Genomic DNA, 14,303 nt, shown 5'->3' with positions numbered 1-14,303 from the left:
CGCCTAGACCACAGAAATAAATAGAACAGAGTCTCAGATGCCTCCATATATGTTATTAAAATCCTGTTATCTCTAGAAACATATGATTAATTACAGCTTCTGAATTTTATATGGTAAAGTTTAGTTTAACTGATTTTTCTCAGATTTGCTATAAATTACCAATGGACAATGATTGGCTTGACTGTGACTGTGACTGTAACTGTGACTCAGGTTCACTTGACTTTGGTCACAGACCCATCCTGGGCCAGTCAAAAGGACTAAGGAACAGTCATAGAAGATCTTGGTTGTAACAAGGAAAGGGGCAATTCCAGAAAGAATGGGGCTATTGCAGTTCCTGGAAGAATTGAGGCATTAGATTAAAGCATTATAATTACTATATAAATTATAAGCTATATAAATTTAATATATAAATGCACATAAGTATAATATATATAAACGTATTAATAAAATAAAATTATTATAATCAAAGACTGTTATAATAGTAAATGGCTACACAGTGTGCTTTAAAATTTATGAAGTTTTAGAGGATTTAAAATTATCCCATAAAGGTACAATATATCACGTTTATTAAACCAGGAAGCTAAATTTAAAGTTCCAACTGAGACACTGAGATAAGATAGATTTTTGATACTTAATGAGTTGTGGGATATACCAAAATGCATTAATCAAAAGAAATATCCGGGCTTCCCTGGTGGCGCAGTGGTTGAGAGTCTGCCTGCCGATACAGGGGACACGGGTTCATGCCCCGGTCCGGGAAGATCCCACATGCCGCGGAGCGGCTGGGCCCGTGAGCCATGGCCGCTGAGCCTGAGCGTCCAGAGCCTGTGCTCCGCAATGGGAGAGGCCACAACAGTGAGAGGCCCGCGTACCGAAAAAAAAAAAAAAAAAATCCAAGAACTAAATTCCCTGCCTTTACCTCTTAGGGATATAGCCCTGGTTAAGAGGGAAGTTGGAATGAGATTTGGAAAGGATATGTTGGAGAGAAGTGCTGTTATATCCTACTCAGCCACAAGGGAAGGGTGAATAAAGTAACCAGATAAAATACAGGATGCCCAGTTAAGTGGAGGGACTTATTGTAAGTCTCAGCCATTTACAGTGACCCCAAAGGGACCACCCAGAGAGTATGCCCACACTGGAGACTTAGAAAATGTGCCTGACACAGGTTAAGAAACCCAGAGTGATGTTAGCAGCAGAATGGTGGCCTGCTTTTTTTCAGAAGAAGAAAGGACCATAAGAATTGTCCATTAAAAACAATAACAACAAAAGCCAAAAAACCAAACAAACAAAAAAAATCAGCCACATAAAAACAATTGCAAGAATGGAGCCCTCTTGAATCCTGCCCAAGAAACTGTGTAAGAGTGGGTAACTAGAAAGCTAGGGGTTCAGGAATGGGGAGTAGGATGGTGAGGGGGGTGAGGGGGCAGCTGGGGCAGGACAGATATAGGACAAATAGGGTTGTCCACTCAGGCATTGTCCAGAGAGTCCAAGTAATCATTCTCAGAGGTTTCCAGGAAAGCAACTTGGAGACCAGGATTAATTTTCAACCTGTGCCAAGCTCAGAGAGTATAAAGATTATCTTATCAGAGTACCAGTTAACAAGAATTTTCTGTATTCCGTTTTCCCCAAAATCTAACCCAAGAAAGACTAAAATCATGAAGTAGGATTATGAACAGAATAAAGAGAAAAAGCCAATCATACCCCTTCATAAAAAAAGAAGCAGCCTACTTGCTACTCAGCAATACTGGTGGTAAATGGTGGGGTGATTGGGGCTTGTGGGGAGAAGTGCCCAGAAACTTTACTTTTCAATGAATCATGAAGATTTAAGCTATTGTACTGGACATTTCTGATGAAATAATTCCAAAGGGTTTCGTGGAATAAAGTCATCATATAACTTTTCTTTTAAGTTGACAACAAGAAAACTTTTCTATGAATAAATGTTGAAAGGACAATGAGAGTTCATGAAGTGTTGACTATATTTCTTTAGTCATGTTTGTTCAACACACCAGTTACATGTGTGTGTTTACTGTATTTTAGGATTCAATTGTAAAAGTCTATGAAGGATTAAAGTATTAAAATAGCATAAGGATTTAAGACTTTGGTAGCACTACATCAAAATAATCATTTTATATAAGAAAATGGAGTCCTCCTTCCGTGTCACCGCTGCCACCATGCCCGGAGGGCTCCTTCTTGGGGACGAGGCTCCCAACTTCGAGACCAGTACTACCATCGGCTGCATCCGTTTCCATGACTATCTGGGAGACTCATGGGGCAGTCTCTTCTCCCACTCTCGGGACTTTACCCCAGTGTGTACCACGGAGCTTGGCAGACCAGCAAGCTGGCACCAGAATTTGCCAAGAGGAACGTTAAGATGATTGCCCTTTCAGTAGACAGTGTTGAAGACCATCTTGCCTGGAGCAAGGATATCAATGCTTACAATGGTGATGAGCCCACAAAAGAGTTACCTTTTCCCATCATTGATGATAAGAATCAGGACCTTGCCATCCAGTTGGGCATGCTTTACCCAGCAGAGAAGGACGAAAAGGGCATGCCTGTAACAGTTCATGTGGTATTTATTTTCGGTCCTGATAAGAAGCTAAAACTGTCCATCCTCTACCCAGCTACCACTGGCAGGAACTTTGATGAGATTCTCCGAGTCATTATCTCTCTCCAGCTGACTGCAGAAAAGAGGGTTGCCACCGCAGTTTATTGGAAGAATGGAGACAGCGTGATGGTCCTTCTAACCATCCCTGAAGAGGAAGCCAAAAAACTTTTCCCTAAAGGAGTCTTCACCAAAGAGCTCCCATCTGGCAAGAAATACCTCCACTACACCCCCCAGCCATAGGCTCTCCACGGAGTTGGTGCAGGAGCTGCTCGCTGAGCACCGTGAGCCAGAGGATGCCAGCTGCCCATTATGTTTTCCGGCAGCAGTACCATAAAAACATCCTGGTGTGATCACAGCCAAGGTCTTTAGGTTGCTATACTACTGGCTTATTAAATGAAAATGGCACTAAAAATTCCTTGGGATTCTTTGCTCTGTGCCTTTAGCAGCATTCTCTTATGTTCATATATCTTAGCATTCTCTGCTGATTCTCTTTGAAATTTGAGGCTCATCTTGTTGGATCTCTGCAGGGTTTATGACCAACAAGGTGGTACCAGTTTATGGTGGAAAAAGCCTGCTTTGCTCTATCATAGAATGAGTATCAGTTTTCTTCAGCTGTGCTAATCAAATCCTTTCTTCTGTTACCCATTTTGGGAAGGAAAAGAACTTGGGGTTCAACTTCCTCTGTACATATCTACGTATGTAACCTAAGAACTTAGAGTAACCCAGATATTCTTCAATATTCCATGTTTTGATCACAACTGGGGGCAAAACCTTTTCAATTCTGTAATTTTCAGTAGATAACTGAAGAATGAGCAGGGGGAAGGAATCTTTAAGTATTTTGCTATCAAGAAAAATTTTCAATAAATTTCTATTGAAAGTGGGACGCTACAGAAAAGGTTCCACTTGCCTGCCAGGGAGGTGTACCAGAGGCATGAGTAACACAACAGTGCCAGGTGCCTCTCAGAGTACTTCTGGATGTCAGTTGGCTCTACAGTGAAGTGCACATGAAAGGGCACACCTTGGGAAGAGGGGAGAGGATGACTGAAAATGTTTTATTATAGATTTATTCTTGCAGTGGAGGAGGGGGGACTATTTTCTGAATTTTACTTCTTAGTGATCAGCAAGTAAATCCTTTGTTAAAATGTGATCAGAAAATTCTCTTGTCACATTTTCAAGTACTTGTTCAGACTCATGTCCTAAGGGCAGATATTTCCTTGCTAGATTTGACACTGATGCTTTTCTCCGAAGACAGATACATAAAATTTCATATAATGAAAATGGAGGAGCAGCTGATGAAGGTGTGATCCCAGGGACTTCCCTGGTGGTCCAGTGGTTAAGACTGCACGCTTCCACTGCAGGGGGCACGGGTTTGATCCCAGGTCAGGGAACTAAGATCTCATGTGCTGCCCAGTGCAGCCAAAAATAAAATAAAATAAAATGTGTTTCCTTTGCTTTGAAAAAAAAAAAAAGGACTGTTTTCTTTAATTTTTCATTTTTTAACACAAATTTAATCTCATTTTTAGGTTGGATAAATTTTGATAAAGAATAGTAACTAACACTTTTTTTGGCGATTGGCTATAGAACTTTTTTTTCCTATTAAGTGTCTAGAAGATATGTTTTCAGTTATACTAGGAACTGATGACACCATAATCAGAGGAACACAATGTATAAAATAAATTGTACACTATTCACATTGATAGTTCTGCTACTATTTCTTAAGGAATGAGTTTTCCAATGGCAAACTCTTTGGAAGACACTTTGTGTGTCTCCCACTAATATGTGTATTTCTATTCATCATCTCCTCTGCTTCTCTGTGCTTATATGGCCATTCTATGAGGTGACCATCACCCTGATACGAAAATGATATAAAGATACTACAAAAAAAGAAAATTACAGACAAATATCACAGATGAATACAGATACAAAATCCTCAACAAAATACTAGTAAACAGAATCCAACACCACATTAAAAGGATCATACACCATGATCAAGTGGGATTTATCCCAGGGATGCAAGGATTCTTCAGTATACGTAAATCAATTGGTGTGATGCACCGTATTGGTAAATTAAGGAATATAAACCATATGATCATCTCAATAGATGCAGAAAAAGCTTTTGACAGAATTCAACACCAATTTATGATAAAAACTCTCCAGAAAGTGGGCAAAGAGGGAGCGTACAATCTCTTCAATAAGTGGTGCTGGAAAAACTGGACAGCTACATGTAAAAGAATGAAATTAGAACACTCCCTAACACCATACATAAAAATAAACTCAAAATGGATTAAAGACCTAAATGTAAGGCCAGACACTGTCAAACTCTTAGAGGAAGACATCGGCAGAACACTCTATGACATAAATCACAGCAAGATATTTTTTGACCCACCTCCTAGGGTAATGAGAATAAAAACAAACAAATGGGACCTAATGAAACTTAAAAGCTTTTGTACAGCAAAGGAAACCGTAAACAAGATGAAAAGACAACCCTCAGAATGGGAAAAAATATTTGCAAATGAATCAACTGCCAAAGGATCAATCTCCAAAATATATACATAGCATATGCAGCTCAATATTAAAAATACAAACAACCCAGTCAAAAAATGGGCAGGGCTTCCCTGGTGGCGCAGTGGTTGAGAGTCTGCCTGCCAATGTAGGGGACACGGGTTCATGCCCCGGTCCGGGAAGATCCCACATGCTGCGGAGCGGCTGGGCCCGTGAGCCATGACTGCTGAGCCTGCGCGTCCGGAGCCTGTGCTCCGCAACGGGAGAGGCCACAACAGTGAGAGGCCTGCGTACTGCAAGAAAAAAAAAGGGCAGAGGACCTAAATAGTCACTTCTCCAAAGAAGACATACAGGTGGCCAAGAGGCCACCTCTTCTTGTTGTTTAATAAACAACAAGAAGGCAACAAAAAAGCAGTGTGCTTGGAGTTAATTTTCATTGTATACTGAAATATTACTATATTGTATTATATATTGAATGTATTATTTATTAAACATATGATTATTGTGTGATATGCCTTTTGAGATTATAGTCAGGACTTAATTATACATATATTTAAATTTATTTTCAACATATTAATAGCAGTTAGAGAAATAACATTTTAAGTTGGTAGAGTTCCCTGAAATCTTCTTATAAATATAGTAAGATGATTGATTCAGATGTCCAAATTAATCATCCTTAATACATGCTTAAAAAATATGAGTCTTGAATACTCAATGATTCCTTCATTCCTCTGTTCTCATTCCTGAGTGAGGATGAATTTGAGCCACCATTAATCATACATGAAACAGGAAACATTTAGATTTGATTTTTTTTTAAAGAGTAGAACTCTCCTTTTAGATATCCACACACAGTGGAAACAACTGCTGCTCTATTTTCCATCATGTCCGAGCAAGGTGCCACTGTCAAAATCATGTCAAACATTTTTTGTAGTATTTACATCATAAGCAGTTCCCCTGTCCCCACCCACACACTTTAAAGCCAGCATTGTAAGCTCTTATCTATCCCTTGGCATGATGTTAAGTCAAGCATTTCCAGACAGTAGCCTTCCTGCTGGGGCTGTTTCAATCCCAAGATTAAGAATTGCAGAAATGTGGTTAAATAGATATCTTGTGCTGGTTAAGGTTCCTCTGTGATGTGTTTTAGGCCTGAATTTCATTCTATGTTATATAATTATAACAATTATACAACTTAAGAATGTAATTTATATAAAAATATAGAAATATAATTTTCCCATTTAAAGGAATGTCATGGGAAATTTTTTTCTATGGTCAAGTGATTAAATTTAATCTAAGATATGGTATATTAGTTCTAAGAATCTTACGAGAATTTAGGGAAAAAGACTTTAATGCCCTTGGAGACTGACATGATATTAAGCTTGTAGTAGTGCCGTTTCTCCTATTTTCCTTCTCAGAAAATAATACTAAATCCTTTGGACCCAAGAAATGAGAAGAAATTCTCTACTTGTTTTGCTACAGGGGAGAACCCAAAATGCCCCTCTCCTGTGATAGAGTCTCAGCTCTCTTTCTGTGAGAGACATCTTCTGGTTTACAAAACTAAGTAGGGCATATATGTGAAGGTAGAAAATTATGATTAGCTTTTTATAAAGGTAAAATAGTTGAGTCATAATTTCCCAGTTTCTAACTTCCTGGCACACAGTATTCAAGGTTAAAAGGATTCATCAGCTGATCAAATATTAAAATTAACAGTAATGATTTAATTTTCTTCCCATATATGTGAATCAGTGGCTCTCCTTAATTCAACTGATATTTCACAATCCTGACAAAATACTTTTGAGTCCCAGGGCTCCTATAAAATTCATAATATTACCTTATTGTCCTAGAATTTGTTTTCCTTCTAAATCATAGAATAAAAACATGATTAAACTGGTAAATATTTATTAGTCTAATACTCTTATTTTGTAGATGAGTTAAGTGAGATGTTAAATGAGAGTTCATGGTTAGATGTTAGAAATATGTATATTTTCTTCAGTTTATCTTTTAAATTATGATAGTAAAAGATAAAATGTCATTTTTTCACTGTTGGTTTACCACCAGTACAGCAAATACCTCTGTAGAACATGTCTGCCATTTATCCCTTGTTGTTTTAATTCTTTGTAATACCAATAATACATTCTACTTAAAAGTTTCTAGAAGTAAGGACATTTGGTTGCTGACCTAATTTAAGTGAACAAAAATAGTGTGATGACATGAGGATTCTTTTTTCCAGCTTGAGCAGTACTCATTTTGTGACATTGGGAAAGCTTTCTCATTTCTCTGTGCCTCAGATTTCCTAAGTCATGTTATTAACTGTCATAATGTTTAATATTTGCTGAATGATGAAAGAAATTGAAGACAACACAAACAGGTGGGAAGATACACTGTGTTCTTTGACTGGAAGAATCAATATTAAAATGACCATACTACCCAAAGCAATCCACAGATTCAGTGCAATCCCTATCAAATTACCAATGACATTTTTCGTAGAACAAAAACAAAATATTTTAAATTTGTATGGAAACACAAAAGACCTCAAATAGCCAAAACAATCTTGAGAAAGAAGAATAGAGTTGGAGGAATCACGTCCCCTGACTTCAGATTATACTACAAAGCTACAGTAATCAAAATAGTATGGTGCTGGCACAAAAACAGACATGTAGATCAATGGAACAGGATAGAAAGCCCAGAAGTAACCCCCCACACTTATGGTCACAATTAATCTGTGACAAAGGAGGCAAAAGATACACAACGGAGAAAAGACAGTCTCTTCAATAAGTGGTGCTGGAAAAACTGGACAGCTACATGTAAAAAAATGAAATTAGAACATTCTCTAACACCATATACAAAAATAAACTCAAAATGAATTAAAGACCTAAATATAAGACCGTATACTCTAAAACTCCTAGAGGAAAATGTAGGAGGAACACTCTTTGACATGTCACAGCAATATTTTTTTGGATCTATCTCCTAGAGTAATGGAAATAAAAACAAAAATAAACAAGTGGGACCTACTTAAACTTAAAAGCTTTTTCATAGCAAAGGAAACCATAAATTAAACAAAAAACCTACAGACTGGGAGAAAATATTTACAAATGAATATATTTTGTCACTCCCTTCTGGCCTGCAAAGTTTCCACATAAAAATCAGCTGATAGCCTTATGGAGGTTCTGTCGTATATGAGTCTTTTTTTTTCTCATGCTGCCTTTACAATTCTCTCTTTATGTTTAACTTTTGCCATTTTCATTATGATATGTCTTGGTGTGGGTCTATTTGGGTTCATCTGGTTTAGGACCCTCTGTGCATCCTGTACTTGGATATCTGTTTCCTTCTTCAAGCTTGGGAAGTTTTCAGCCATAATTTCATCAAATACATTTTTGACCCTTTTTCTTTTTTTTTTTTTGCGATACGCGGGCCTCTCACTGTTGTGGCCTCTTCTGTTGTGGAGCACAGGCTCCTGACGCGCAGGCTCAGTGGCCATGGCTCACGGGCCTAGCTGCTCTACGGCATGTGGGATCTTCCCGGACCGGGGCACGAACTCATGTCCCCTGCATCGGCAGGCGGACTCTAAACCACTGCGCCACCAGGGAAGCCCTCGACCCCTTTCTTTTTCTCTTCTCCTTCTGAGACTCCTCTAATGCAAATGTTGGTATGCTTGATGTTATCCCAAAGATATCTTAAACTGTTTTCATTTGTTTTAAATTTGTCTTTCTTTTTACTGTTCTGATTGGGTGATTTCCATTATTCTATCTTTCAGATTAGTTATGCATTCTTCTATATCATTTAGTCTGCTATTCATTCCTTCTAATATGTGTGGTTTCCTTTTTTATTATTTCAGTTAGTATATTCTTCAGTTATCACTGATTCTTTTTTATATTTTCTAGTTTCTTTTAAAAATTCTCATGGTATTCATCTATTCTTTCCCCTGATTCAGTTAGCATTCATGTTGCTAATGCTTTGAATTCTTTATCTAACCAGTTGTTTATTTCTATTTCAGTAGTTGTTTTTTCAGAGGTTTTCTTTTGCTCTTTCAATTGAGACAAATTCATCTGTCTTCTAATTTTGCTTATCTTTCTCTGTCTTTATTAAATTAGGTCAAACAGTTACCTATGGTGGTCTTGAAGTGGTGTTCTTACATAGGAGCATCCCTATGTAGTCTGTGTGCCCAGTGGCTTTGGTGGGAGAACTGGATTTGATATGAACACAAGTCAGATCTTTCCTCAGGATGTGCTGGCAGCTATCACCTTGGTAGGAGGTGGTGCTGGAGAAGGAGGGGCTAGGGCTGGAGCCAGGTGTGGGGCAGGGTCAGGTCCCAAGTACTAGAGCAGAAGCCTGAGGGTTGGGTCTGAGCCTGCTCAGTTCCTTTTAAGTGTGTGCTCTTTCCCCTCCCAGTACCAGCACCCTCAACCCCAGAGGGGGACAATGTTAGAGCAAGAGAGGCTGGTATGGGTATTTGGTTAAGGTCAGGGTACCAGGTGTGGTAGTCTGGCCACTGTCAGAAATATGGTCTGCCTCTGATATGCTGCCTGTGTAATTGCCAGTAGTAGTTGCCACCTCCCCGTTGATATGCTGCTTAGGATTTGAGCCACCACAGTGTCTCGCAGCTGTGCTGTTTCCTCAGTCATGGCATCCCTTGCTCCATTGTGGTTTGCTTTGGCTCAGGCTGGGATGCTATCAGGGTGGTTGTGGGAAACCAGTCAACCACACAGTTTCAGTCCTCTCTTTCCACTCCCTCTCTCCTGCTTCCGGTTCAAGCAAGCATTTGCATACTTCTCAAGAGCAGAGTCCAGCCTTCCCACAGTCCTCCTGCTAGTCCCACTGGCCCTCTGACCAGCCAAGGGGACTTATCTTCCTTTTGTTGGATTCCAGGACTGGAGCACCCAAAGTGTGGCTTGAACCACTCACTCTCTGGGGAGAGTCTCCACCCACATAATCTACCTGTTCTTCTGAGTCACCTCCCAGAGCACATGTCCCTACCTGATCACTTTTCTTCCCTTGCTACGTGGTGCTGCGTGTATCTTTCTTACAGCCTTGGTTGTACAGGAGTCTGTCTGCCAGTCTTCAGTTAGTTTTCAATGAGAATTGTTCCACAAGTATATGTATTTTCTGATATATTTGTGGGGAGAGGTGAGTTCCACATCCTCCTACTCCACTGTTGTCTGCCCAAATGCTTTAAATGTCATTTAGATCTTGGGTTACTGACAGAAAAGAAGAAACATAGAAGTATAGAACTAGTTTCTTCCTTTGGTGAACTTTATTTTGAAGATTAAAAACAGTGAGTACTGAGCTGACTGGTGTTCAGTAAAAATTACACATGATGAAGGCATTGTGGTATGTGAAACATGTACTGGATGTGGACCACAGTTCTGTCCTCATCTTGGCTCCTCAGTCATCATGATTGTCATTTTCAGGGCATCTCTCAAGCCTTTGTGTCCGTGTAGGGAGATGCTTGCCCAGCTCACTGCACAGGGTATTTATGATGATCCAGTGCTTGTGATATATGTGAAAGTGTAACCTAAACAAAAAGTGAACGTGAGTAATAAACAATTTAAAGTTTAAACTCTTAGAGACACTTAGGAAAAACATTCATGCACATTAAGTGCTACACTGTAAGGATTATGTAAACCAGTAATTTCTTTACATCTGATGAGTAAGGATAATTTTACTTTCCAGGTAGCACATTAACTCCCTCGATGTTCTTTGACCCTGAAAACAGTTTTGCTCTTGGCTAAAAGCAACCAGTAATAAAATTCCCTTCCATTCTCATGATGACACAGCGTCAAGATTATAGAATCTTGAATTCTGATCAAGAGATATTGTACAGAACTGCAGTACCTTGCAAATAATGGGACTAGTCATTTCCTGGGTTGTATCCTGTGTAATAAGGGATAAGCATCTGTAGTCAGTATTTTAAAGAGAAAATGATGAAGGATAGAAAAATCTTTTTAAATTCCGGCACTGCACAGAGCAGTTATTGAGGAAGGAGAGACCAAAGAATCCCAAAAATTGGTATTAAAAGCTCTAATACTGCATTGAACACACAGGAGAGTTATTCGGGACATTACAGGATTCAACAATGGAAGATGGGGATATACGTGAAACCAGAAGAAAGAGATACTCTGAGACTTCTGGCTAAAATGTCCTGTTAGCTCAAGAAAGGGGAAATAGAAAATCAATGTAATTGACAAAATTAAATACTACTTGTAGCTTGTTAAATATATATTTATGTTTGAGTTAATACTTGTCTAGTGAACAGTGTGTAGTTTCTTCCACTATGTAGCTTCAGTTATAACTGACTGTTTATGAGGTCCTGGATTGAAAGATAATCAAATACCACTAAAGTAGTCACATATATTGGGTATGATTCAATAAATAGTTTTAGTCAAGGGCCTGGTACCCATATCAATTAGCAGTAAGTCTCTCATTACAGAATGATAATTTAATTACTTATTCTATGTCGTATATGAAGAAAGTGCTTTGAAAATTATTTCTGTTGATCACACAATTATGGAGCGTTCACGTTATCCTCATTTAATCCTCACAGCATCTCTTGTGTGGAGAGAGTGGTTCAATTATTCAAGCCTTTTGCTGAGGAGGAAGCTGAGACTTTGTGTGATTCTATCACTTGCCCAAGCACATCTGACTAACAAGAAGCACACAGGGGATTTGAAACACAGGGTATTCTGACTCTGGAATATGAGCTTGATACTGCATGGCTGGATTTCTTACTATTCCTCATCTCACATATGGAAAAGAATAAGTACAATTTTTTAAAAGCACATCCAGGGCTTTAGTTCATGGCAATGCTGCCATTCCCCTTATCCAGACAGTTTTCTTTCTGCAGAGCTATTGATGAGAGAGAACATTGTCTTTGGTTTTATAGCTGGTGGACAGTGAATCAAATATTCTCAGATATAGACTTGTGCTTTGTCACTAAGTGAAAATGATTGCAGCTACAGCAGTCAAGCCTATGAACTCTGTTTCTCAGTTCTGTCATCTGTCAGGTCAAGTAGTGATTTTTAAGCTGCTTTAGGATTTCCAGACTAGGCTAAGAAATGCACAGTTTGGTATCAGTAAATAAAAGATTGCCAGGCAGAAACATACTGAGTGTTTGTGTACGTGTGTGTGTGTGCGCTTGTGCGCATGTATAACTGTGTCTGTATGTTCATGTATTACTTGCATAATTATGTAACTTTTCTAAAATTTAAAATACATTGAGATATACATCAGGTCACACTTTTTATTACTAACTCTGCCTTTTTCTAATGCTGTTGAATTCCCAAAGCAAAGACTGCCAAGAGAAAACTTAAAATTATGTAATTTAAACATAGTAATTATTTTGCTTAAAAGCATATTGATTTGTCCAGTGAACATAAAGACACAAATGGACAACTTCTAAAATACTGATACACTTTTAGGATAGAAGTGAATTTTGCAAGGGCCACTCATTCATCAAGAAATATTGTTAGAAGCCAAGGCCTTATTCTCAGACCTTGTCTGTTTTCAAATCTGCTTTCCTTCCGTAAGGCAAACACCTGTCATTTATTCTTAGTAGCTGTCTGATATTATCTTTCCAGAAATTCTTCACCATGCATAGATGTATATTGGAATTTGGGTCTCCTTTATCAGTCCCCTTACTCTTTTCGCAATCAACCCCCTCAGACTGCTCCCAAAGTCAAGGGGGGGGTCCTTTTCTTTTTAAGGGATATTGTCATTAATAGACACAGGGATAAAATATGAAATTGATAGCAGGTACTAAGGTGTTGCTCACTACAGATGTGGAGAGAAGTAAACACATCAAAAGAGTGACGCTTAGTTGGAGCTAAGAACTCATAATATTGAGTGTTATGCTGAGAGTTTTTTAATCTTCACAAAAATCCTTCTCCCACCAGATTTCCTCATGCCTTTTTGTCGACCAGTTCTCAAATTCAAAGTTTGCTGAATGATCACCACCCCAACAACTGGTCTCTATCAATTATCCTGTTGTATTTTCTTCACAGCACATGTCATAATCTGAATATACCTTGTCTATTTGTTCATTATATCTCTCTCTTAGGAAAATGACTAGACTGAGAGACTTTAGTCAAAAACTATTTACACTATGTGGCATCTCTGAATTTAGTAAGTTATCTAGTATGACTAAGCCTCTGTTTGCACATCTACAAAACTGGACTAGTAAAAACTTAAAAACTGTTGTGAAGATTAAAAATAATAATGTGCATAAAGCTGTTGAGCCTTGGCCAACATACATTAAGGATCACTTCAAACTGCACTATATTCTCATTATAATGATCAAATCCAAACCACTATAATCTCTTTTCTAAACCTCTGAAATACTGTTCGTCACTTTTCCCTTCATTCCTCTCCTATTTTCATAGAAGACATGTTTCTAAACATAAATAAAATCATATTATGTTCCAGTTTAAAACACTGTTTTCACCCTCAGAATGAAATCTAAACTCCTTAAAATGGCCTAGATGACCCAGCAAAATCTGGTTATTTATTGCCTACCTTTTATGACGTCATTTTATACCACTCTTTCCCTCTCACACTGACCGCTCTTTTGTTCCTTAAATATAACAAACTCTTCTCCCATATTTTTTTTACATTTTTCATTGCTTACTGTTTAAGGAAATAGGGAAATTGAACAAATTTATTAAAAAATGAAACACATACTCTGAAAATGAAATGAATTTCTAGAAATAAATATCTAACAATGGATGAATCAAACAGAGTAGATACCAAGAGAGGGAGAATAAGTGAATTGGAGGAAATATCTGGCAAATATAGCATGCAAAGGCAAAGAAATGGAAAAAAATGGAAGAGCAGTTGAAATACAGTGTGTAGAATGAGAAGCCCCAAATAGTTCTCATAGAACATTTGAAAAGTAAGAGGGAGGGTGGAGGTACATCAGTATTTCAAGAGGCAATGACATAAAGTTTCCCAGATTGGAGGAATATACAAAGCATACAAAGGACAAATAAAAACAGATCCACATTTATACACGTTACAATGAAACTACAGAACCTGGGAGATAAAAATAACGAAGTCACCAGAGAAAATAAACTGATTACTTTCAAGAAACAACAGTTAGACCGAAAGGAGTTATTTCACTTCCATCAGCAGATACCAGAAAACAGTGGAGTGATCATTCCTGAGTGATACATATATACACAGGATTTCATTGAAAGAACTAAAGATTTAT

At 38.2% G+C, this 14,303-nt stretch overlaps 1 protein-coding gene across 1 annotated transcript; it reads left to right on the top strand.

Moving 5' to 3' along the window:
• Positions 1-2,168: 2,168 nt before the first annotated feature.
• Positions 2,169-2,842, top strand: LOC116754429 (peroxiredoxin-6-like). Its single transcript, XM_032633076.1, is given in 2 exon segments — positions 2,169-2,325; positions 2,328-2,842. Coding segments are annotated over 2 exon segments (672 nt in total).
• The last annotated feature ends 11,461 nt before the right edge of the window (positions 2,843-14,303 follow it).

Source organism: Phocoena sinus, chromosome 5 (assembly GCF_008692025.1).
Source record: "Phocoena sinus isolate mPhoSin1 chromosome 5, mPhoSin1.pri, whole genome shotgun sequence".
Taxonomy (NCBI): domain Eukaryota; kingdom Metazoa; phylum Chordata; class Mammalia; order Artiodactyla; family Phocoenidae; genus Phocoena; species Phocoena sinus.
The sequence above is the reverse complement of the archived record's forward strand: the minus strand, read 5'-3'. Positions and strand labels throughout refer to the sequence as shown.